General features: G+C 37.2%; 4 protein-coding genes and 2 non-coding genes across 6 annotated transcripts; 1 reads left to right on the top strand and 5 right to left on the bottom strand.

Moving 5' to 3' along the window:
* Positions 1-289: 289 nt before the first annotated feature.
* Positions 290-2,189, bottom strand: LOC111007840 (basic helix-loop-helix (bHLH) DNA-binding superfamily protein). Its single transcript, XM_022280360.2, has one exon. It carries the CDS (start codon positions 1,580-1,582, stop codon positions 566-568), a length of 1,017 nt encoding a protein of 338 aa, XP_022136052.1. The 5' UTR covers positions 1,583-2,189; the 3' UTR covers positions 290-565.
* Positions 2,190-2,526: 337 nt separating this feature from the next.
* Positions 2,527-14,765, bottom strand: SDG2 (SET domain protein 2). Its single transcript, XM_022280218.2, has 20 exons — positions 14,514-14,765; positions 11,875-14,237; positions 11,703-11,759; positions 9,831-11,012; positions 9,104-9,474; positions 8,466-9,020; positions 8,268-8,368; positions 6,594-7,647; positions 6,418-6,489; positions 5,889-5,999; positions 5,663-5,763; positions 5,139-5,238; positions 4,957-5,052; positions 4,590-4,757; positions 4,373-4,498; positions 4,235-4,288; positions 3,672-3,919; positions 3,481-3,589; positions 3,088-3,393; positions 2,527-2,997 (listed from the first exon to the last, which is right to left on the bottom strand). Exons 2-20 carry the CDS (start codon positions 14,120-14,122, stop codon positions 2,821-2,823), a joined length of 7,236 nt encoding a protein of 2,411 aa, XP_022135910.1. The 5' UTR covers positions 14,123-14,237; positions 14,514-14,765; the 3' UTR covers positions 2,527-2,820.
* A 1,300-nt stretch (positions 14,766-16,065) lies between these two features.
* LOC111007936 (uncharacterized) lies at positions 16,066-16,894 on the bottom strand. The gene is made up of 2 exons (XM_022280488.2): positions 16,486-16,894; positions 16,066-16,396 (listed from the first exon to the last, which is right to left on the bottom strand). The coding sequence occupies exons 1-2, from the start codon at positions 16,812-16,814 to the stop codon at positions 16,339-16,341; spliced, it is 387 nt and encodes a 128-aa protein (XP_022136180.1). The 5' UTR covers positions 16,815-16,894; the 3' UTR covers positions 16,066-16,338.
* A 4,142-nt stretch (positions 16,895-21,036) lies between these two features.
* On the top strand, positions 21,037-22,996 carry LOC111007547 (scarecrow-like protein 32). Its single transcript, XM_022279946.2, has 2 exons — positions 21,037-21,555; positions 22,027-22,996. The coding sequence occupies exons 1-2, from the start codon at positions 21,179-21,181 to the stop codon at positions 22,973-22,975; spliced, it is 1,326 nt and encodes a 441-aa protein (XP_022135638.1). The 5' UTR covers positions 21,037-21,178; the 3' UTR covers positions 22,976-22,996.
* Positions 22,997-24,694: 1,698 nt separating this feature from the next.
* TRNAS-CGA (transfer RNA serine (anticodon CGA)) lies at positions 24,695-24,776 on the bottom strand. Its single transcript has one exon. It is a non-coding gene; the product is annotated as a tRNA-Ser (tRNA).
* A 962-nt stretch (positions 24,777-25,738) lies between these two features.
* On the bottom strand, positions 25,739-25,820 carry TRNAS-CGA (transfer RNA serine (anticodon CGA)). Its single transcript has one exon. It is a non-coding gene; the product is annotated as a tRNA-Ser (tRNA).
* Positions 25,821-25,822: the final 2 nt, after the last annotated feature.

The following is a 25,822-nucleotide window of genomic DNA, read 5'->3' as shown; positions in this document are numbered from 1 at the left end:
TTCTTAAGCATAGCTATGCATTGAAATCAAGAAAATCAACGATTAGCACACAGTTCCAACAGACAAGTTCAAAGATAAAAAGCAGAGAAAATATTGCTCAAACAAACTTCAATCTGAAAATTTTCAAGTTCCTTCGATAACACAATGTTCAATTTATATTGTAATAATTTAACCTGATGTAGCATAACAATTGACCTGCTCAATATGGGTGTTGCTCTCGACAAATTCTGGCCACAAGGACAGTAAATGATCACACGCAATGGAAAAGCAATTAATCGCAGGCAGAAAATTGTCTCCTGAAAAGGATCTCCATTGATTACTGAAATAACATTTTGTACCACATTTTCTGAATCACTAACACTAAGGTAGCTGTTCTTTGTACTTTCAGCTAAAAAGCATTTCCCAACATTCCAATTCGTGACTACAAAAAACCGTTCCTCAAAAAGCAAAAAGAGGGGGACTGCATATTCTTATCACACTTTGTGATGACCTAAAAAGTAAACACATGAAAGAGATAAAGTTGTAGTACCGTACTGAACCACCAGCGGCGGAGCTTGATCGGAAACTAGGGTTTCGGGAGAAACGTCGACATCTGCTGTAGCAGAGCCCTTTTCTCCGCGATCTTCTGGATAAGCCCCAACTGCTCCGCCGAGAAAACACAAAAACTCTGCGAACAAAGCATCGTCTGAGCCACCGGAGAGTTAACCAGTACTTGCAAAAGTTGGTTTCTGTTCAGCCTCTCTAATCCACCAAACGCACCGCTGTTGGACACCGAGTTGTAATTATTCGAACCGGTAGAAATGGCCGATTCACAGGGCATGGATTGAAGGGCGAGGAGTTGCGCCTGAAGGAACTTCACGTATTTATAGGCTTCTTCAAGCATCGTGGCGATATCCATCTTTTTGTCCCACGGCAGTAGCTTCTGCAAGCAACGCGTCCTGTCGCTCAGCTTTTGGCGCCGCTGTCGAGCCAAAGCGCTACGAGGAAATTGAACGGCGGGAGCCACGGCGGCGGAAGTGGTAAAATCCGGCAAGGGTTTATACTGGTACGGCAGAAGAAAGTTCTGGAAACTCTCGCAGCCTCGCACCATCGGCTCCAACGTTTGCAACGGATTCAATCCAGAATCAACTCGAGCACGCTTGTTAAACGACGACGACATCAACGGAGACAACGAAGACGACGAAGATTGCTCCAACGAACGCAGATCCGGCAAGTGAGGAAACGACGTCGAATCATGGAAAACGAAGACGGATTCAGTCTCCTCTGTTTCATACACATTGTTCATCGGCTCGGTTTTAGGCAACTTGAAAAAGGCGTCGGAAGAGGCCGTGCTCTCAGAGACGAAGTTGGAGCTCGCCGGAGGATATAACGACGTAGAATCGGGGAGAGAGATAGCATCCGCAACATAACCTCCAAACAGAGACGGCAGAAATGGATGGTTGTGGTTCACGGCGAGAAATGACTGGAGACTAACGCCGGAAAACATGGCGTTGAAGCAAGCATCATCCCAGACCTCCTCACAAACAGTCTTGGCCGGGAAATGAACACGAGCGGAGAAATCGTCGCCGGCGGAACTCTCCATCGTGCATAAAACCAGAGAAGGAGGGAGAGATTGTGTAATATATATACTTGCAGATTAAGTAATGGTGAGGAAGAAGACAAAGAAAACACAGAGGCGATGATGATTGGGGCCGTACAAGGAAGGAGGGCGTTACCGACAGGTGTAGGTGGCAGAGGGGGGCTGTACAGCTTCTTCCGGTACGCTTTTGTCTTATTATCTTCCGCCGTTTCAAATAATCGGACCGGACGGGGAGAGTAACCAACTTCTTTTTCTTTCTGCCTTTTAAATTTTAATTTAAAATTTATTTTTTGGTTTTGGTTTTGGGGAGGGCGTGTGCCCGGCACGTGGCGGAATCTTTCAAGTACAATATGGTTGCGAAATGCAGGTCCAGGTTCGAATTGACGGATTTAGCCTCGACGGGAGGGTTCGGGTTGACCCTTGTGGAAGGGTGATGCTGTAATTTCGAGAGCAGACAATTCTGAAGCTGGAACGCGTCATGCGTAAAGGGATCATGGATGGTAAAAGAGCAAAGACGAATATACTTTCGAAATATTTTTTATTTCGAAAATTAAATCTTTGATATTAACCATTTACATTTTGTGTTGAAAATATTAATAGCCCAAGTATTTATGCTTCTAATCTGTATTTTAAAATAATTACAAATTTAGTCTCTAAATTTTTAAGTGAGTATTTAAAAAATCCCTAAAACATCTAATAAATGCTTGATTATGCACCATCCTGATTTAAACAACATTTTGCTTCAACTAAAATGTATTTGGAGATTAATATTTTAGACAAAACTCCAAAAAGTAGTATTATTCAAGAGGCTATAAACCGTTTGAAAATATTTTTAATTAACTAAAAACATGTTTTACCATTACAAAATTCTTAGGGTATGGTCCACGGAGGAGCATAATTCCCACCAATGATGCAGATTTTTGCACTAAAAATACAGAGAGACAGGCTAAACCATTTTGAACTATTTCTTCTACTTTCATTTCTCCAATTAGAGGGAATAATAATGATTTACTGACCAAATATGAATTACAAATAACGAAAAGAAGATGTGAGGGTAAGAGTAAAAAAAAAAAAAACTGTACACAAGAATTGGAAGGAAGCTACACTAGTAATGATGCTGACTCTGGAATGATGGCCAACCCCCCCAACTATTTTGGGCAGCGGTGAACTAAAAATGGAGAAATCATTCCAAAACAATATACAGAGGCTTGGCTAATGATCCTACCTAGTCCTACAAAAGTTTACCGATCCCACATGCCCTGAAATATGGGAGTTCTGTGTTTTAGCCAATGCACCAAATCCTTCTCTAGAGGCGAGTTGTTCAAGACCGTGTCGAGCATTGGACTGCCAATGACTTGGGGGGAGCTCTTGAATGACCATATCCGATCCTTTGGCCACGGTCTCTGCGGCTGCTTCTCCTGATCAAACCGAGAGAACATTGAAAATGTTATAAAAACACGGTAGAGAAGTCTGAAACAACTGGCATTGATTTGAGAATGGAGACTCACCATTCTTGACAGCATAAATTTAACAGTCTTTGGGCCATAGACACGCTGCCGTGAAGGCTTCTGATGAACTTTGGCATAGAAGGAGCTTATCTCTGGCAAAGACAAGCAACCCCTGCTGGCCTTAGCCAGGCTACAATCTGGATCGATGTTTTGCTGGTTATGCCAAAAAATTAGCTGCCCTAAGCAATAATTCTGACCATACGTCTTGCAGTACTCTTGAAAACCTGTCCCTAACTTGTCAAAATACTTGGGACCCAAGTCAAGTGAACTAATGTAAACTGGTGGGGAAGTTACAGCTTTGTATTCCTACAAGTAAAACCAAACATTGCCTTAGTGTCGAGCTTAAACGATGGGAATCGAAATTGAAACCTGCACAATTATATAAGTCAGTACCTGTATTCTAAAAAAATTCTTAGTAAAAGCATAAATATGAATCAAATCTGCAGCAGCATCGTTACGGGACTTGTATGTACATGGAATGTTACGGACTTCATCTCTCAACCTACACAGAAGAAACGAAATGAACTTCAAATAAACGTTCGATTTTATTGGGGTTTTAAGCATGGGCATACGAAGCTACTCACCACAATAGAGATTGTTGAAGTTCCTTTCGAATGTCATCAGAGCCTGATGGATCATGGGCACGGATCTTGGACTTGAGATCACTTATCAAGTCTTCTTCAACATATGAATCCATGCTCTGAAGCAACTCCTCGACAAGTGATCCCTCTCCCTTCCATAGATAGGATACAGTTTCTTCAGGAGTAAGCTTCTTTAATGGAGGTGGAGCATTCTTTGGGTCTCCAAAAATGCATCTCATCACATATCTCACCTTCAGATATAATTTAAAAGAATTCTTAAGATGGATAAATATTAAGTTTCTAATTCTTAAAATAAAAGGAAAGGAAAAGACTTCTCTGGCCTTATAGGGAAGAAAAACACTAGTCACAAAAACCTTATCTTATACCAAATATCACACACGCCACAAAAACCTCACTTTAAAAATAAGTCTCCTGACAAACAAGGAAATGTGGAACAGAAAGTAACAATCTATCCTGATTTCTGAACCAACCCAATAACATATACTTGACAAACAGGACACAACAAGATGAGAAGTTACTTTTGCAGGCAAGAGAAGGTAATTCACCTTGTCGAGAGTAACAGCCAAATTATATAGCCTTTGGTTGTTAACACCTTCAGCCTGTCAAGGGCATAAAAGCAATGAATATCAAAGAAAAGCTTATGCATTTCAACCAAAAGAATATGCATGCAATATTTATATTACCTGTACTTCAGCATCACTCTTCTCAACATCAAGACAAATTTCTGAAAAGTATTTCCTTTTCTCTTCTAGATTGTGCGCCAGAATCTCCTCAGGAAGCTTTGTCCTTTCAAAATTAATGAACCTCACCTGAAAGCAAAGTCCAAGTGTCGTGAAAATATAAATATATGTACACACACATAGACGCAAGCATAAAGGCACACTTAGAAAAGACACTTACCACACGAGCTGAATATGCAACCAACCAATCAGGCAGCCCCTCGAGCAAACAACTGCCTAATCCAGCCCTGGACAAGTCAAGATAATCCTCTTCTGACACTGAATTTAATTCACAGGCTTCTAGCATCAACTGATGACAATCAAGAAGGCCATGCCACTCCTCCAGTACCTGGTGGAAAGACAACTAGGCCTATTTAACAAGTAGGAGACTAAGGCCACACAAATAATTAATAAGACAGACAAAACAACAGTGACAACCAAAATATCCATAAGTTTGCTGAAAACATGAAACCCACAAATCTTTTGGCACGTGAGCCAGACATTATTAAAACCAAGGATGTGCACCATGTCTTTCCTAGAAATATTACCTTTTGAAAGGCCCCATCACCGGTCAAATTCAAGTAGCTACCTCGGCAAACATGGCTTCCACATAAACAGACTGATGCTTCGTATTCTTCCTTACTCTGCAGTCAAATGAAGAGTAATATAAGAGGAAACAAACACCCCCAGAGACTGACCTCTATCAGGAAACCATTGCAAAGAGACATACCTCTGTAACAGAATTATAATCGAAAGTGATCTCCTCACCGTACTGTATTTTGCGTAAGGTATAAATTCCAATCTGGTAATGACCATCTACAGCAGTAACTCTGCATTTTAAAACATCATGTTGAATTATCTATGTTTCGTGAAAACCTGGGGAATATTATAGCAAGGCAACTATCACAAAGAAAAAATACACAAATAGAGTAGATAATTATTGGGCAAGGTTCATTATTCGGCAATTGATTTCAAGTAATGGCCATGATTATTTTTTGGGGTAAGCAACTAATTTTATCTAAATAACGAAATATGCAAACAGAAGAACCCCAAAGAAGGAATCCACAAGAATTGTAAAAAGAACCTCACTTGGCATGGGTAAAGCTTATATGCCAAAAAGATAACAACAAATATGGTAAACTCAAAGTGCTGAACCATTTAAACATGATCCTTCGAAGAATAACCCTTCTAAACTATTGAAAGCTAGAGAATTTAAAAGGAAAAAAAAAAAAACATGTTTTTAAAAGAACTTACTTTGCTTCACAATTAGGTCGGCAAGAATGGCAAATTCGGCTTGCATAGTTTGCCTTGTGCATGGCATCAACTACCACTAAATCATATCCATCACCATCACCCTACCAGAGAGAGGAGATTGAATAAACAAACATAACGAAACACAAGGAATTAAGAAAACAAAATTATATATACTGAAACATACATATAAAATATATATATATACAACACAGTTAAGTAAGAGAACCTTTGGTCTTTCTAAATTGATATTATAAAATTCAGGAGCTGGGTCCTTGTCATTTTTCTGTAAAGACCGGATTCCATCCTGCTTCTCGTACCATTTCCAAACAGGATAAACCTATTAAAATAGGGATGATAAACATGTAAGTAGTAGCACATGTATGTGAATTTCATTCCAAAGAACCTAGCAAGAACACAAAATTAAGACAACTACTTCCAAAAGAGAACCTAGCAAGAACACAAAATTAAGACAACTACTTCCAAAAGTGGAAAATGTAGATATTAAGGACCCAAGATTACTATCTGGAAACTTGATTAATTGCAATCCCAATCAATACATAAAAATAATGACATAAATAAGCATATACATTTTGAAGAGATGCGGCAATGTCTCTTGATCACTGTAAACGCACTAAAATCTCAACAATATTTCAGTGGATGTGCGGAACTAATATAAACTTAGTGACCATATTGATTTACATTAGATTTATATCTAAAGTCCTCAACCAAAATCCCAAGGAGAATTACAGGCATACCTCTCCCAAAAATTCAACAACGAAATCATCTTCTGTAAAACCTTCTTGTTTGTTGCATACAACACCCAGCCCCTAATTACACCAATAGACAAACAAAATAATAATTAGCATCAGAAAAATTGAAAACAGGTCGTGGAATATAAATTTAAGAAGTTCATAAGATGGTGAGTGCATACCTTCCTGTAGGCAACATATTTGTCTTCTGGACGACTATGTATAGCCTTCAAGATACCTTGACACAGCCTCATTGTTCGGATATCACATTCTTCTGCAGCAACCTTCTCAATTTCTTCAACAACGGGCTGTAAAGGATACACCATGGGAGTGCTTCCAGTGCCAGTGAAATGTATGGCCTGCTTATTGAGAGTGCGAAGTAGCACATCTTCAATAAACAAATGTCTATCCATAAGAGGCCAATCCAATTCTTCAGGCACTGAGTCAAGCAAAAGATTGTGTGTATAAGGATCAATTCCATAAACTTCCTGCTCTATGACTTCCTCTCCAATTTTCTTTCGGGGCTTGTAGTCCTTTACTTCAGGAAGTCCCATATCTAACTCCTCGGCACCATTTTTCTGAGCATTTAATTTCTCAACATAGTCATCTGGTAAAGATACCCTCATCTTACGCCGCACTTCCTCCTCGTCTGCTATGACAACATATTCGTCAATCAGCTCATACTTCCTTGTGACAGGAGGAACAAGGCTTGCTTTTGTCATGCGGGCACCCCATTCACGTTCATCCATAGTAGAATCAAATGCCTCTTCAAGAATAAAGCATTTGTCTCCTCTTGATTCCCCAAGTCGACCTGACGAAAACTCCCTGTCACTTTCTGTATCTGATACACTATTCTCACTGTCACTCTTGCCTTCTCCAGAAGACCTATCAAAATCGTCAGATGTTTCACTCTCAGATCCAATTGACTTTTTATTCAATCTGGATAAACGCCTCCTGATTTCTCGATCAGATGCATACTCTCCATGATCTGAAACACCATTTGCAAAGATGGAGCCATTGCTCCTATTCGTGTATTTCCTCTCAGTAGCTAATTTACTGAGCCGCCTTTTGTACTTTGAAGCAGCAGAAGGACCAAGTCTTGAAGATGAATCATCTTCCCAAGAGTTCACTTCATCCTTCTCGAGACGTAGCTTAGATTTCTTTTCCAAACGGGTTGCAAGTTGAATGAATAGCGTAATAATGTGATTCATATCTCCAGCACCTCGGCTCTTTGCTCTGCAACAACATAAAAGTTGAAATTTCATAACAGAAAATGGATAATCCAAGACCTCAAGCACTGAACGTGAATAACTAAAAGCCTTAGAAACAGAGAGAAAAAAGCATGGGATTATTTAATAGAAAATAAGAACGATTTAATGATTTGTGACAAATGATAGTTACTGGATTCTCAAAACGTCCACAGACAAAAAATTAAACTACCCCAAAACCAGAATACAAAATTTTGCATACAAAACAAGAATTTTACTGCTTGTTTAGAAATGAAATTTAAGAAATGGTTACTGCTGTAGAAATATAAATCATTTAATAGATTTCTATTGAAAAGCAGTTTTCTTAAAAACTAAAGAAAGTAAATAATTGAAATTAAATATTAAAAAGAAAAACTTTGTTATTTTCCAAGTCTAAATAAATTTTTTATGAAAACACACCAAAATGAACCTCAGTTGACCATTTCATCGAATAAAGGTTGTACAAAACACATATTTCCATTCCTTGTAATACATGTTAACCCTTCAAGAGGAATTTGCAATTATTACACAAGGAACTCAAATTAGACCAATACCATGTAAACCTGTCGCAAAATCAGAAAAGGTCAAAAGCTTTCAAATAAAACATACTTTATGGCATCCCTACACATTCGACTGATGTCTTCCTTGACAGAACCAAGGCCCCGCCTGATGTAATAACCATTTCTTATTCTATCCTGAATTTCAGCAACCTGCTCAACATAAAGACATCGGAAACAGTGTTATAAAAATGTCAGAACAAAGAGCAGCTTCTGGTATACTAAAATGAATAAAATGTGTACACGGTACCTTGGGCACAAAGAATTCAAATGTATTGTCCTTCATGATCTCCTTCAGACTGGAAGCAAGAAATTCCACCATCCTCTTGTACCCAACTTCTGATTTCTTAATGGACCATTGTCTCATGCGGGCATCTCTAGAAACAATTGTTGAGGACCTTCTAGCATCAAATACTTTTGATCGCTTGTATAAGCTTCTACGGAATAACTGATTTGCTGACTCTCTCTTATCCACACTCTCAAAATACTCCTTCAGCTCACCAAAATCATCCACGTTAGAACTGAGGCTCTTAATTTTAGAAAGGGAAGAATATTTATCAGTTATATGCTTAAGGCTCCTCATTTTAGAGTGTGTTTCTTCGTTGTTTTTTGCGCCATTTAAACTTCTTTTCACCCAAATTACATTCGGGTACTTAGAGGACAAATCATTGAACTGACTGCAACCTCGAACATCTATAGAGGCTAACTGAGGGAACATGCCAAGAATCTCTTCAAGTACAACTGCAGTAATGTTGATGCAGCCAACTAGAATTATAAAATTGACTTTTTCTTTATTATAAGCACTCTGCAATCACAAACATACAATAAGGTTAATCCGAGATTAAATAGTCAACAACAAAAAACACAAGCCTTAGAAATAATACTTACCATGATGTTCATGAATGTGGAATTTGTACAGTTTGGACCCAAGGATGATAAATCAACCTGTCTAGAGATATCTTTGTAAAACCTAACAGCAGATCTCCAGTGCTTACAAGTTACAGAAGCGAAAGATAGGGATTTTAGGTCAGACTGCAGAAAATGAAAAATTCGGGCCAGAATATGACCATCAAGGAAACCCCAGGAATCCTCCTCCAAACTTGTACACCCTTCTCCATCGAAAGTAGCATCACCACACAAATCCTCAAATGCAATTTCATCCTTTTGATGTTGATGCAACAAATCGTCATCCACTTCATAATCATCTTCACTGTCATCAACCAGCACCCTGGCTCTTTTAGCAGCACGTAAATTGCCATCTGTAGTTCACAAAATCCAGCCACCCCCAATGTGAAATCAGAAAAATGAGCAGTACTCATGAAATAATTGAGGAAAACACTTGTGTAAGGAACAAAAGCCAATTATGCCTAGAAGTCAAGCAATACGATGAGGGAAACAGATGGATGAACCAATGATAAAAGTTTTATGAAAAAGATAATACTAATGGCCACTCAATAACAACTATATGCCACTTAACAAAACTAATCAATTATTGATAATGCTACTCTATTCATCGAACAAACGCTCATAAAGGTGAGGAATAGAAAGATCTACAGCATCCTAAAATGAAAAGAAAAAATAACACATTCAAACTCAAGAATGACTTCATCAGTACCTGATTTCCAGTGCACGGTCTTTTCTATCTCCTTCTTTGGTTGTTTTGCATTGATCCATGGATCTAAGACATCATTTATTGCTGCAGCAAACTCTCGGCTCTTGTAAGATTTCATGACAAATTCATGTAACTTGCCCCGAGTATATCCAACAAACTGAGGATGTAGTTCATGAAACACACTTGAATTAGTAATGAGTCCACCAAGGGAAGTGGCCCCAGATACTGAAACTGGATTTTTTGTTGTTTCACCTAATGATGGAGTTTTCTCCCTCTGAATCTTTCTTACCGATTCAGAACATTCTGCAAGAGATGTAACTGGAACCCACACCCGATCAAATTTCCTGAAAACACTACTATGCTTTTGAATGACACCCCGATCAACTAATAACTGTAGCTCTGAAAATGATGAAGGCCCACATTCATGCCCAGTACCATCAAGGTAATACCAATCACCCAAATGCAACTGCAAGTCATCATATGAGCAAACACGGTCTTTAGGGATGCTAATGGAAGCAGTAGTCTTCAAAGAACTCTCTGAACCAACACCTCTGGCAATTCTTGACTGAGAATCACTATCAGCTGATGATCGCTTCCCATCACTATTTGCAGAGAATGGCCTAGAAGACCTCGAATGTTGCCCCTTACTCCTGACCTTCATGCGAGGCTCAGAGACAAATGAACCATGATCCTTTACCACACAAGCGTTTATCCTGATAACAGGTAGCATAGTTCCTTTTGTTCCCCTTACTGTTAATGCTGGCTTATTTTGAACTGGTCTGGTAATGGAACCACATTCATTCCTATCATCCAGACAGGTAAATGCCCAAGGAGGTAGATCAAGTCGTCTACTTTGGGAAGGATAATACAATTCATCTTTCTGATGCCATCTAGGATCCTCATAACCTGATTTGGACATCTGACAAAGTGGAAAACCATCATTCAGAACGAGCTTCTTACGAGCATTTCTTTCTTGGGCAGATTCATCATTTCTCCTCCAATCACCACCTTTGCAAGACCATGGTCCAGAAGTCAAGTCAGCAGCATCAATGCCAAAGTCCTGGTCAAATGATACACATGTTTTGGAGCCAGCATCATCTGTTGTTGCGAAGTCAGTAAATTCTAAAACATCATCAGTTCTTTGATCGAGCTGTTCATCAACGTGATCTTCGTTTCCAGAGAAACCTGTAAAGATCAAGATTAAAAAGAGGAAGGAGCTGTATTTTCCCCTCACAACCGAGTCCAAGTATCAAAATGATAAATTACTTCTAAAAAGAGAAAAAAGAAAAAACCTCACTGTCACTCCTTTCGTGTGTGATATGTCAGAATACAGTAGAAAACCCTGAGGACTAATTTATCAATTGTCAATTTGCTAGCACAATTGAGTGGTCCTTATCTGAGATTTTTAACAACAGGGTGCGTAAAACTCAACCTATCAAGGATTTTCTTATGTAATTGATGCTAAGACGCTGTTTTGTAGACAAAGGTCAAAGAACAGAAGTTATTACCTCGATGTTGGTTACATGCTAGGAAATTTGATTAGAGAAGCCAGATATTCTGGACATGGTCATGACATGTTTACCTGGTTTCCACAGAGGGTTTTTTTTTCTCTCTCCAAAACGTCACAATTACTCTCCTTTCCTTAAAATGCAACCCTTTTTTAGTACTTTATAATTACACCTTTTTAAACTAATGACAATTGAATAGTATATTTGTCATCTCCCTTAGCTTTTGACTTCTAGCCCTAGACTTTTGGGTTAGGATTTTGGAGGATGTCTTATGTTCCCCACACAATTCTTTTACATTTCATCTCTTTTTTTTTATTTAGCATCCCAAAAATGAACAATGACAAATTCCAGAAAAATTAACTAATACCTTCGGAGATGGCCAATCTTTCCCATTGTTCACCATCAAAAGTCATCTGCAAAACTTCTGCAAGAATATGATGACGGGGAAAGTCAAGAAATCTCCATGACTAAGGCAAGGAAGAATAAAATACAATTTCCTGAAATTTGTGAGGAAGTGTGAAAAAGGTTGGAACAAGTACCTGCAATGGTTTCAAGTTCTCTGCCAGGAATAACAGTAATATCCTCTAACAAAGCGCCAATCCTTTCATCGATGTGAAGATCTCCTAATGGCTCAGAAGTATCCACAACTTCATCAGAACATAAAATTGGTGCACGACTTGGAATTTGATTATGTTCAGAATCACCACTTTGAATGTTTAATTGTCCAGTATCTATGGCATCTGCCAATACATTGCCGGGAGCTTCAGGAGGGCTCACCAGCTGAGTTACAGAGTCTGATACAATGGATGGAAAATTTATGGTTACCAAAGGAGAAACAGCATTCTCGACTGTCACCCATCTATCACTATCCAAGTGCTTGATAAAGTGATCTGGCATCAAAGAACCTTCTTCAACGAGTGCCTTCAGATCATACAGTCTAGTAGGTCCACGTTCCACACCGTAATAATCGAGATAAAACCATTTACCCGTTGATGTATCAGTCAACAAGGGAGCATGTGGCGGGGTGTCACAAATATCCATATCCTCCTCCATAGAAGGCAGCTCTTCAGGAACTCCATCCACATGAGACAGTTCTTTGCAAGCTTGGTTTGGACTCTGAGATTCCTCCCCTTCATAAGACTTGCAGTCAGTAACCATCTCGAGAGATCCATTGGCATGATGCACATTGATCTCATCACAGGATTCTTTTGCTATCACAATGGATTCCCTTCCATCGAGGTCCCTCGGTGTAGTTTTATCTTCCCGAGTTCTACTTCCATTGAGTAAACTGTTCTTTTCACTTCCTTTGCCTTTCCGGCTTGTTTCTCTATGGTTATTGCACCTACTCCTATCAAGAGGTGATCTTTCCAAATAGTTTGGTGTTCGATCTCTACGGCCATGACATCGAGCTCGATCTTGTGGGGACCGCTCTGCATGAGGACTACGATAACGATGGTCATACTGCCGACTCCGATCATATGGTGATTTATCACGACCATATGGTGACTTGTCACGACCATATGGTGATTTTTCACCAATATACGGAGATCTATCTCGATGAGCAGGGCTACGGTCCCTGTGATCATAATACCGGGCTTTGTCACGAGGTGACCTGTCAGAATGACCTGGACTATGCCCATGTCTGTTATAAGCTTCCCGAGAAGAGGTAGAAGAAGATTCATAATGCCTTGAAGAGAACTTATCTGATGAAGATACCCGAGAAGAAGAAGAATTTTTACAAGACCTCTCCAGAGGGCGGCTCGAGTAATGATCAGAGTGGCCAGCTCTATTGGTATCCTCTGAAAGCCTCCTGCTTTTTGAACCAGCATAATCCCCATAATCACCATAATGCTTGCGCTCAAAATTATCTGACTCCAGGCTGTAGCGCTTCAAACGGTTGCTAGAAGAATAATCTTTTCCAAAGTTCTTACCATCGCTATAGTCAGTACGGTGAGTAAGCTCGTCGTTCAAAGCTTTTGAACTATACCTCGAACCTCTGTCTTGGCCACTCTCCCACCTGGACGTACTTTTGCTGTGCTGACTCCCACTTCGATTGAGTTCCTTTCTTCTAGTAACATCATCAGTTGAGTATTTAACAATTGGTGGTGTGGGCTCACGCACACTTTTCCACCCTCTGTCCTTGTCGGACTCGTATCTTCGTGTTCTTGAATAGCGGAAGTCATCCTTCCCAGTATCACCTTTTTCCCATCTGTCTGGAATGAACTCTCCTCTCTCAATTTCATCCTTTGCCAACCTCCGTGATCTATTTTCAGCCTCACTCTTCCTACTCTTCTCTGAAACTATCTCCCCTTTCTCTATATCCCCTCTCCGCCACTTTCCCCGAACGTGCTCTCCTTTTTCAATCTCTGCTTTCCTCCATTTTTCACTGTTTTCAGTTCCACCTCTTCGTGACTTCTCAGGCACAAACTCCCCATTCTCTACTTCTACTCTCGACCACTTCAACGTACCCAATTCACCCTCTTCAACTTCATCTTTCTGTGCATTATCAGCGCCATTTTCAGCATGCCCAACTTCTCTGCTGCTCTTCCCTGGCTTATCCGATCCTGATTCTGTTCTTCCCAATTCTACATCCTTCACTACGAGCTCTTCTTTCTTTACCTTCATCTTCTGCTTCCGTTCTGCCCCACTGAATTTGACTGAAGACTTTGAATTGAACCCATTATTCTTGGCTGCGCAAAGCATTTTCTCTGAAGGAATTGGAAACGTCTCCATAATATGCTGCTGTTGTTGCTGCAAAGGTATGCATGCGACGCCTCCATCGCCCATGGAAATCCCGCCTCTGTCACTGAAACTCAAAACCCTAACTCTCCCCTTCGCCGGGGCTCTCGATGCTCATGCTGCGATGTCTTCGAATCTGTGAATCTTCCTCCAATTCAAGACCCTGTTTTTTCAAAAAAGAAGAAACAACACCAGAGTCAAGCCCAAGCAATGTAGGGTTTAAAAGACGGAATAAAACGAAGAACACGCAAAATTCGCGAAACGAGTATTATCCCCCCGAAGAACAACCCCGCTGCCAATACTAAAACCTATCAATTGAATTCCAAAATATGTAAAAAGAGAAACCCAAAGAACATTAGGAGGGGGGAAATTTTCCCCATAACAAAAAAATTGAACGCAGACTGAATAGATCCGGAAAGAAATTGGAGCTGCGACACACCGTGGAGCGCGCGAGAGAGTGAGTAAGCGAGGTACGGATCAAGAACAACTCAATAAATTACAAGTTCTGAAATCAATCTCTCTCAGAAAATCTCCCTCCCTCTTTTAAACTTGTAAAATCTTCCAATCTTTCTTGCCTTTAAGCGCTATATCTTTGAGTCGCTCTTTGGTTGCGTTCTATGTTGGTCTGAAAGAGGAAGCTTTCTTGTTCTTTTTTTTCCCTTTTTTTTTCCTTTTATTTTCCCTTCAACAATTCCGATCGTTGCCCCTTGGTGAATTTATCGGGGCCGAGGAAGTAAATGGGCGTGAAATTACCCAAAGGGACATGGAGTTTTAGAAGCCAATTTAACGGGCAACTAAACTAGGTTTTTTGACGGAGAAGACGAGTTGACTCGGGGTTTTACGTCTTTTTTATTTTCTTTTTTAAATCCGAATATTTCATTTGTTATTAATATCCATAATTATTGTCCTGATCAAAGTAATCAACTTAATTGTTATTGATAAATAAAAAGAATGATCGAGCTTTCGTCATTTTCATTTTCATGCATTATTATCTGCGTGAAGTTACTGAAATGTCCCTGTACAAGTGGGGCTATGAACAAGATAAATACTTTTATAAATACGTCGTCCTTTTCCGGGGTGGGGAGAGTTGGGCGGAGCGAGGAGCAGGGGTATTTTGGTAAATGTGTATTCGTTTTGGCGCTCAAGTTTTTGGGGGGTTGAAAAAGGAGGGATTCACGAAGTCGTCGTGATTTCGAGCTGGGCTGTGAAATTCGGCCCATATTTCATGAGCATTCCTAATGGGCCTGCCTTATTAAGTCGGAATTGGGCCTAATAATGGGTCCAACGTTGTGAGTCAAATGGTGGGCTCGTATTTGATTCGCTTCGTTTTCTGGGTAATGACCCAACTTTCTCTCTCTGTCTCTTTTGACTAATATGACCCAACATTGTTGGCGTAAAGATTATATTTTAAATTATTATGAATGAAATAAACAAAATAGACGGACAAAATTAGATATTTAAACATGGTAAATACTTGATTGAAAGTTGAATTTGTAATTATCTTATTAAAAATTTATCAAATTTCTTAATATTTTTTAACCCAATTATATTGGCTGATTTACATTTGTAGAACAAATTATGCAATATTTTAGATGGGTTGACTGATTTATTTTTGTTCTGATTTAGGTGTTTGAACATATGCATAGAACGTGGTTTTAAATAAAAATAGTTAAATTTTTGTTTTTTATAAAACAAAATTCAATTTTAATATTTTACTTTTGTTGAATTATACTCGAAATTTTTATAAACAATACTTCATTCTGATTAATTAAATTTTATTATCTTTTCAAATTTGTGACTAATTATTCATGTTACTGTAATTAAACTATACGATTTTTTTTTATTTTTGGTTAAATAATTCAGTTCACCCGAATCAAATAAAAAATATAGCTATAGAAGGTCATATTATTGATATTATAATAACACTTTTTTTTAGTACCAATAATAAAACATTTTAATGTAAAATATAGTAGAATTTAATAAACGTAATATAGAAAATTTTATTGACCATTTTGATTTCACAATTCTTTATTACTTGCTTGCAGTTTTATATATATTTTAATTGCATATTTCCGTTACAATATATCCACAGCGACGACAAAACAGAACGAAACCCTGCATGTCGTTCGGATGAGGGGATTAAAATCTCAGTATATATGTAACAGAAACGCCACTTTCGGTGACGGTTCCGATCTCCTCCGCCAGCAAACGGAAAAAAGAGATTCCGATTTCCGATCATCACAATTCACAACTGAACGACGCCATCAAGACATAAACGGCGCCGGCGAAATCGTCGGCATCGCCACCGGCGTTGAGTTCGTCCTGCAGATTAAATAAACAAATTAAGCTCTAAATTTGTTTTCTTATTTTTTGAATTTTTCCTAATTCGTCAGAGAGTTCAGCTTGATTACCAGTAATCATCTCTGCCGTGATAACTTTGTGACTTGGCGATGGCCCTGGCCCGCCGGCCGGACGCTTTCTTCTCCAGCTTCCTTTCGCCGGATTTATTCACCTGAAACTGCTCGGCGTCAGCGGCATTATTATCCTCCAAAATCGCCGAAAGCGCAGGCCGCCAATGCGCCGCCGGTCCCGACTTCGAACACCGCATTCTCCCAACGCGCTGCTCCTCCACACGGGCACGCGTGATGGGCTCGTCCGCCGGAGCCGTGTCCTGGTAGAGCCGCGGCGCCACTGTCGCCGGGGACCGGCAACAAGAACCGAACCGGGAGAAGAATTTCATATCGCGAAATTGGAACTGAAATTAAGAAGGGGAAATTTCAAGAATGTGATTTGTTGGAGTGGAGCGGGAAAATGGCTGGGATAATGGTGTGTTTGTAGAGGGCATTGGGGAGCAGCGGCTTTTATGGAGGTAGCCCATTGGAATTGCGAAGCCATTTTTGGTGATTAGAACTTCAAACTTGTGGGCGCTAACAATATTTTCAGATTAAACTGCCCACGCTTCTCTCTTCAGTTATAACTTATATTCAATCCCATTGACAGTCTTTCGGTTTTTTGTTCCACGTTTCTTCTGTTAGTGTGGTGTGACTTAAAAAATGATGCATCCTTTGGTTTGGTTGATTGATTATTTCCATCTCTAGTATTTTGATGAACAAATCTCCACCCTATTGTTGTACCCGAACGAAAACAAAAATGACAAAAACTATTTTTTTTTATTTGTTATTTATTAGACACTTTACTGGTTTATGATTTAGGAACTAAAATGGGAATAGTGGCTGAAAAAGAAAAAAAAAACTAAAACGGGAATATGATAATTGAAGGGATAAAAGTGCTAAAGTCATAATGGGCCAAAGTTTGACCATAACTTGGGCCCGGCACAACCGGTATCGTGCTCAGGCCCAGGCCAGGCCCAATTATGTAGGGATCCAATGGAACCGCGTCCACGGAAGCTGCCCACTTCCCCGTGAAAAGTACGTAAATCCAATTCATATGCATTTTTTATTTTCCTTTTTTCTTTTAGTAAATAATACATAATAGATAATACAGTTATTCAGTTGTAAGTTATAACTATAAATAATTCGATTTTGTCTCCACGCATGAATGGCATGGCATGGCAGCTTCATATTTAAATATTTCTCATACGGAACTTGGTTTTGTTTGTATTATAATGGACCGTTATTATTATGATTAGTTTTACGCAATTTTAAATTAATTTGTTTCGTAATGTTAAAACTTGTAACCTATAATATATACATATATTAAACATATAAATTTTAACCTATTGAACTTCTACATTTTTCTAATACTCTGCAACCTATATATTAAACATATCAAAGAGAGTAAGTGAAGTACCAAAATCTATTAATTCAAAATATCAAAATGACAGCAAAAATATTTTATAATTTTTCAACATCCTTTGGATTATTATCATTATTATTTTTACCAAAATCTATTAATTCAAAATATCAAAATGACAGCAAAAATATCTTATAATTTTTCAACATCCTTGGATTATTATCATTATTATTTTTAGAGACTTGAACAAAATGGAAAACACTAATTTAAAGGGAGGAGACAAAAGAAAATTCTCATTTTGATTTGATGACAGAGACAAGGAATGCATTTTTAGACCTCAATGTTTATTTTTATTTTTCAAAAATTATTATTTTGTAATTAGTATCTCTATTTCTATATATGGATTTATGTTATACAAAATGTTCATGGAATAACATACTTTATTCTGCCATTATATAGTTATATAAAATCCAAATATTAAACAAAAAAAATAGGCATTTTAATGATGTGAAAGATGGTACAAATCTGTCTTTGTCCTCATCCCAACAATATCATATTAAGTAGAGACAAAATGGCCAAATAGATCATTCTGATTAGAATAATTAAAGGGGATGCCAATATAATATATGGTGTGTGAACATTACAATGTGAATTATTAACTACATGCTCCAGAAAACTCTCTATTAATTAATAATTATGATTAAAACTCACTCATTAAATGACAAAAGCTGACCAACCTCCTCAATTACCCCAAGAAGAATAGAGCTGATCAGGTGTTGTTCTGAATCTTCTGATTATTATTTCTCTTTAAATTTGAAAAAAGGGACTGTTTTAACCTAATAATGAAGAAGACAAGGTTCACTTATTTTAAACTCTTTTAAGTCTAAGGAAAAAGTAAAATTTGTGATATAACTTGAATTTTATAAACTGTTAATAAGTTTCAAAAGCTAGAAAAATGGATTGATATGTATTTTGGTGAAAATGGGTATAGTAGAAATTAGTGACGGAGATGGTACAAATTAAAGCAAGTTGTGTGATTCCAAAGGAATGTTTTTTGGTTGCCTTTAATTTTACTGAGACGATACAGTTGTTGGAAATTTCCAATTCAGATAACTGATTATCCCCTTAAAGGAATTAATATGCTACGGTATTTTTTTTTTTCTTTTTACTGCCCAGGAATCAGCCGCCTTTTGACCTTTTTGCCCCTATACATGTGGGGTATGCGCACTATCCATATACTCGTACATGTTTGGTGAAGTTGTGTTCTTTGTGATTTGAATCCAAGACTTTAAGATATTCTTAGAAGCTCCAAACCACCCAAACTATCCGAACCTACAGTACCTTTAGTTTTGGATTTTCTCCCTTTTTAATCCACACCACTCTTATGGAATTTCAATGTTAATTAAATCTTAGGTTACACCAATACTAGATGTTATTAAAAAAACAAACCTTCATCAATTGACGAAACGTCCCGCTGCTTTATTTTCCTCAAAATCGATGTCATGTGGCTTGTACAAGAGTGGATCTTTATATCGAAGCTCATTGTCTGGGTTGAGCAACGTTGTGACTAGTACTAGTGCAAGCTCGAACTTGAACCTTCAAGGTAGATAATACTTCAAAGTCCCAAACACTTGCCAATGTACTATCTCCCATGAGACAAAACGTCGTGCTACTGACACTTGAAAAAGCTGTTTTAATAAAGGTCTAGTACTCGCTTGGTGAGTCCCGTTGAGTAAATTATTGTAGAGTTGGTTTTGAATTGGCTGGTGACCTAACTGTTGCTAAGACATGTGGAGGACCGCGCTCGAGAGCCCCGTATATATTGGTTGTGGTTGAGGCTAAGACAGCGAATGGTCAGTAAGTATATAGCCTATAGGCAGGGTGGGGTAGCGTTGAGTAGAATGGGAGGGGAGAGAAAACTGTGTCTCCCTTAAGTTGTTTGTCATAAATTAAAAATGCATTCATTTTTTTATAGATTTAGTTGTTTTTTTATAAATATTTAGAATTGAAATATTATATATACAAAGTTAGAATGTAAAACTTTGTCCGTTTTTTAAAAAATTTATAGTTTTATATTCTTATATATGGATATAGTTGTATGGTCGCATGACTATGAAATTTATACTAAACCGTAGTCTGAAACATGTCTTTCATTTAAACAAAAATAAACATGAATGAAATTTTAAGCAAAATATTTGAATAAAAGTTGTAACTATAAACCCTAGAATCCAAGAGAGTTGAAATAACTAGCCTAACTTTTGTCTTCCTCTTTGTCCTATGTTGCGGCATCACATGGTGCACAAGAAACCAAAAATTCACCTTTCGTGTATTACGTACGTGGAAAGATGGGCATGAAAAGTAGCCATCAATAATATAAAAAAAAAAAAAGTATATAGACAATATATTTAAAAATAAAGAATCAAGATTAATTAAAATAATGCAGTTTTATTTGTCTAAACACATTCCTTGAGCAAAAATTAGACAAAAGAGTGGCCGGCTTGAGACAGCTTCTTAACCTACTCTTTACCTTTTTATTCCACAAAGGATGCTCACATTACCCTTTTAGAGCTCCAAAAGAACTTAAATCCATCCCGACATAATTTAGTAATTAAGATATTATTTACGTCTTTCTTTAAAAAAGTCGTAGATTCTAATTCTCGTCCTATATTTATAGAATGTAATATTTTATTTAATAAAAATGTCAGACGGACCAACTACTTTATAACTCTAGATACTATAAAGCGAGACACTAAAGTTCCATACTACAAAGTGATGAAATCGTGGTTTCACCCAGTTGGATCCCTATAACCAAGTGTGTTGACAATCACCCAACACTTTAACCGATGTATAGAAAGCCCAATACCCAACCAGACGCTGGTTGTAAATTTTGTCACAATATATAACAAATATAATGTGAAATTATATATCATGGACAAATTTTCATAATTTCTTCCTTATACACACACGAAATGTTATTTTCAAGAAGATAAAAAGAAACATTATCCTTTGACAAAGAAAAATATAAAAATAAAAACATTCAAATTATTTCCATAATTAATATAAACAAAAAATGGAGATCGAAAAAAAAAATAGAAGAAGATAAAAGAAAGACCAATATCTACAATAAATGTTATCAACATGTTTATGATTGTATACATGTGGAAGCCATTAATGAGAACAGATAATTGTATATATACACTTAAAGGAATTAGCATATAATTTACTGCCCTCCCTCTCTCTCTAAAATCTGAGATGTACTACAAAGAAAACACAGTACAGAAGAAATCTCTCTCTCTCTCTCTCTCCTCCATGCAAATTAAAGTTCCCATATAGTGAAATCTCTGAGAAAAAATGAGAGCAGAATTGAGAGGGAATAATAATGGGAGGAGTTGTATTTCTGTGCACAATTCAACGCTGTTGAACACGGCTCATGGTTCACTATCTGGTGCGCTAAAGGGGTGCCTTGGGAGCCTAGACGGCGGCTGCATAGAGAAGCTTCTGGTTCACTGCGGCGGCGCCTTGGAGAGTCATGATGTGACTCTGGCTCAGCAGGTTATGTGGGTTCTCAATAACGTCGCCTCCCCTGTTGGGGACCCTAACCAGCGCCTAACTTGCTGGTTCTTGAGGGCTTTGATTTCTAGGGTATCTAGGGTTTGCCCCACCCCCATGAATTTTAATGGAAGTAGTGCTCTCGAGAGGAGGTTGATGTCTCTCACCGAGCTTACCAGGTACCGTAAAGCTTAAGTTGATAAGTTATGTTAGAGTAAATTCAATCTCTTATTGTGTTCTTGGCGCAAAAGTTTTGGGATCAGGAAATGACATGAAGAAGGGTTTAAACAAGTGAACTCATGATGCTTGAGTATGTAAGGTTATGGTAGCTAGATTTAATCTTTCATTCATATCGGAGTTAGAATTCAAACTTACAATCTATTAGAAGTAGGGATGCTTTGACCACTCATATTGACACACTTGCAATCTCAATATTAGCCAAGAAAAAATGATATTACTTGGAGTTTAATACATAACCTCATATTACGATATCATATGGGTTATGATAAATTTAATCTTTTTTTCCATATATTCTTACAACTTAACAATAATTACGGCTGAATGTCGATATATAATAAAGTTCTATCTTTCACTTTTTTTAGTTTGATCTTAATTTGTTCTGAACTTGTTCTATTTTCCATGAACAACAGATATGTGGATCTGATTCCATGGCACAGGTTTGGATTCTGTGCAGCAAATACTGCGATTTACAAGGCAATTGAGAGGTACCCAAAAGTTCACATATTAGATTTCAGCATCTCCCATTGTATGCAATGGCCAACTCTAATTGATGCCTTATCCAAAAGGCCACAAGGCCCTCCTTCCCTTCGCATCACAGTCCCATCTTTCAGGCCACAAGTTCCCCCTCTACTCGACCTCCCCACACAAGAAATTGGCCTTCGTTTAGCCAAATTCGCCCATTCCAAGAACATCCCATTTCAATTCAATGTCATGGACCACATTTCCCCAAACAAACCCATCTCCATTGACCCCTCTAGTTTAAATCTCCAACAGGACGAGGCCCTGGTCATAAATTGCCAACATTGGCTAAGATATCTATCGAATGAACCACACGAGAATAAGAATGATAATAATAACTCTTGTTCTCCACGAGACGATTTCATTAGTGCCACCAAATGCCTCAACCCGCAAATCGTGGTGGTCGTCGACGAAGATGCCGATACGAGTTCCCCGAGTCTTACCTCGAGAATTACGGCGTCTTTCAATTATTTATGGATACCGTTCGACGCGCTCGAAACTTTTTTGCTGAAAGATAGCATGCAGAGGCTCGAGTACGAGGCCGACATTGGGCAGAGAATCGAAAACATCATTGGCTTCGAAGGGTGCCAAAGAATGGAGAGATCGGAGAGTTGCGGAAAAGTTTCGGAGAGAATGAGGAATGGTGGATACTTGAGTGCATCATTTTGTGAAGAGGCGACTGCGGAGGTGAAGGCATTGTTGGCCGAGCAAGCCAACGGGTGGGGGATGAAAAGAGAGGGAGATGCATTGGTGCTGACATGGAAGGGCCACAATTCGGTGTTTGTCACGGCTTGGATCACCAATAAAAGAACAAATACTTGCCTAGATATCAGTCAGTAATAATTCTCACCGACTTTCTAACCCAACGCGTATGTTTATTATATTTAATAGATAAGTAGATCCCACTAAAACTCGTGAGCCAATAAAAATATACGAAAGAGCATGAAGAAGATGAAACGAATGTGGTTTAAATTGATGGAGAATTAGATTTTGGTTGGGTCTACTTTTGGTTGTCCATGTGATCTAAATAGGAAATCTCTAAGAACAAGTGTGTTTTCTTTGTCTTAAAGGCTGCAGCTTTTTCAGGTCTTTGGCTTGGTTGGGTTGTTGGGCTAAAAAAGAATTAAAAGCAGCCAGACATTTTTAGGATTTAATTTTAAGATATGAACAAAGTATATATCTTTTCTTTTAGTTGAGACAAAATTGTGTCTTTGGTTTTCCTTAGCTTTTTGTGTTGAAGCCAATCCATCCCACTAGGCCAACTGTCCCCCACAACTTACTTTTATTTTTGAAATTAGGATAAGAATTTGAAAAAATTGTAAAAAAAAAAAAAAAAGATCCCAACAGATAATTTTTTTTTCTTTTCTGTTTTTAGAAATTTAACTTAAAAACATTACTTTGTTTTAGGTTAAAAAACACTTTTTGGTTCCTGTCTTTGGGCTAAAGTAACAATTTAGTCATTTAGTAACGATATGTAACAATTTAGTCACTATAATCTAAAGTTGGTAACGATTTAGTATTACTGTGAATTTTTTTTTTTGTTAAATTTCTTATATATATAGATTGAGAAACTAAACAGGATCAAATAGGCTTATAATTACAAAGATTAAATTGTTATACGATAAAATTTGACACTTAATTTTTAATAAATTTGTTTACAATAGGTACTAAATGTTACAAATTTTAAATGACAAGGATTAAATCGGACTAAATTGTTACTTTGGTGAAAGTACAGAGACTAAATGGTTACAAACTAAAGTTCATGGACTAAATTGTTACTTTAGTGACGGGGCAAATGAGTTTTTTAACCCAGTTTTTATAAACATTTTTTAAATCTAAGCCAAATTTTTAAAGTATCAAACTCAATTGTTTTGGGTTATGGGTAATAATGTGATCTGAGAATGCAAAATGCTAATTAGGGTTTTGCATGAACACTAATCCCTATTATTACCTGCTCTTGAGGCAATTATTTTTTGGTCGGCGGCGGCTAATTATTCCAAATTTATTTTCTGATTTTGGGGTCCCTTCTCCTTCATCATGGTCGGACATGGATTCTATTGCTTTCAGACCCACTCCCAATAAATAATTGGAATCTTTATAATAAGCTTCTAGTACGCTATAGGGTTTATTTATGAATAATATAACATAAATTTGCAGTAAGAGATCAGAAAATCTGAAAAAAGTCAAAGTGGTTGAAAGAAACAGATGATAGAAGCGAAAATCCTGAATCTCTTTTTCTCCACTGCTTCATGCAATTCAAAATTCAAATTGCAAAACCTTTCTCGTATTTTGGGTCGCCGACGGTGGAATATGAAACGTCGCCGTCGTGGGGCGGCGGCGTTTTCCAGGTTTCACAAAGAAAAAATAATAATAATAATAAAGGACAGCCTGCTGCTGCTGTTTTATTCCCAGTGGACCTACCCGATGGATTTCGTTTTTCTTATTATTAATATTATTTCTCAAGTTATATTGCTTTTGTTCTTCTAAAAAAAAATAGAGAAAAAATAAAACAGAGACAATGAACTTATATTCAAATAATATCAATTCACAAAAAAAAAACGTCAACAGCAGGATTCGAACCTGCGCAGGCAAAGCCCATAAGATTTCGAGTCTAACTCCTTAACCACTCGGACATGTTGACATTTCTGAAATGAGGATTTAAATAATTTATCATTTTTAATTTTAAATGTTTAAATACATATTTTCAAGATTCAAAGTTTAAAAGTAAAATAAATTTCAAAATGGAATTTAAACAATAGTGTATTTATTTTGTAGGATAACATGAGATGGAGATTGAACATTCAATTTCAATTTTATCGCTCCTATTTGCATGAAATACACCTCCTTTCTAATGTTAATAATGCAGTTCTTTTTTTCAATGCTTATCATTTGGTATATTTCTTTAAAAAATAAATAGTATTATTAAAAAAAATAAAAGCAAATTTAAACCATAGTTTTTTTTCCGTACTACATGCAAATAGTAGAGTTGAACCATCAATTCTAACCTTATTAATTGAGTCAGACTCCTATTCGCATAAAATATATTTTTCTAATAATTATATTGGAATTTTGTTCTCTTCTATTATTCTTATTTTATATTTGAAATATATATATATGTATGCTTTTGAAAAAGAAATTAGTAACAAAAAAAATTAAAACCATATTCTGTGATATTATTGGAGTTTTTGTTTTTTTTTTTTTTATAATTCTTCTCATTTTACATATATATTTCAAAATTAGAATAGAATTCACACATCGTCCACAGCAGGATATATATATATATATATATATATATATATATATATATATTTTGTTCTTAAAAAAAAGCCGAGAAAGAGGACAAAAAAACCATATTATGTGATATTCATATTGGAGTTTTGTTTTTTTTTTTTAATTCTTCTCATTTTACATATATCTCTGAAAAATAAACTAGAATTCTATTTCGCTTTTGAAAAAGAAATTAGTATTCTTAAGAAAACCGAGAAAGAGGACAAAAAAAAGTTAAAACCATATTCTGTGATATTAATATTGGAGTTCTGTGATATAAATTAGAATTCTATTTCATCGAAAAGAAAAAAGACAAAAAAAAAAAAAAGGAAAAATCGTCGACAGCAGGATTCGAACCTGCGCAGGCAAAGCCCAACAGATTTCGAGTCCATCTCCTTAACCACTCGGACATATCGATGG

Source organism: Momordica charantia (genome assembly GCF_013281855.1).
Source record: "Momordica charantia cultivar OHB3-1 chromosome 4 unlocalized genomic scaffold, Mcharantia_2.0 BLBB01000004.1, whole genome shotgun sequence".
NCBI classification, from domain to species: Eukaryota; Viridiplantae; Streptophyta; class Magnoliopsida; order Cucurbitales; family Cucurbitaceae; genus Momordica; species Momordica charantia.
The sequence above is the reverse complement of the archived record's forward strand: the minus strand, read 5'-3'. Positions and strand labels throughout refer to the sequence as shown.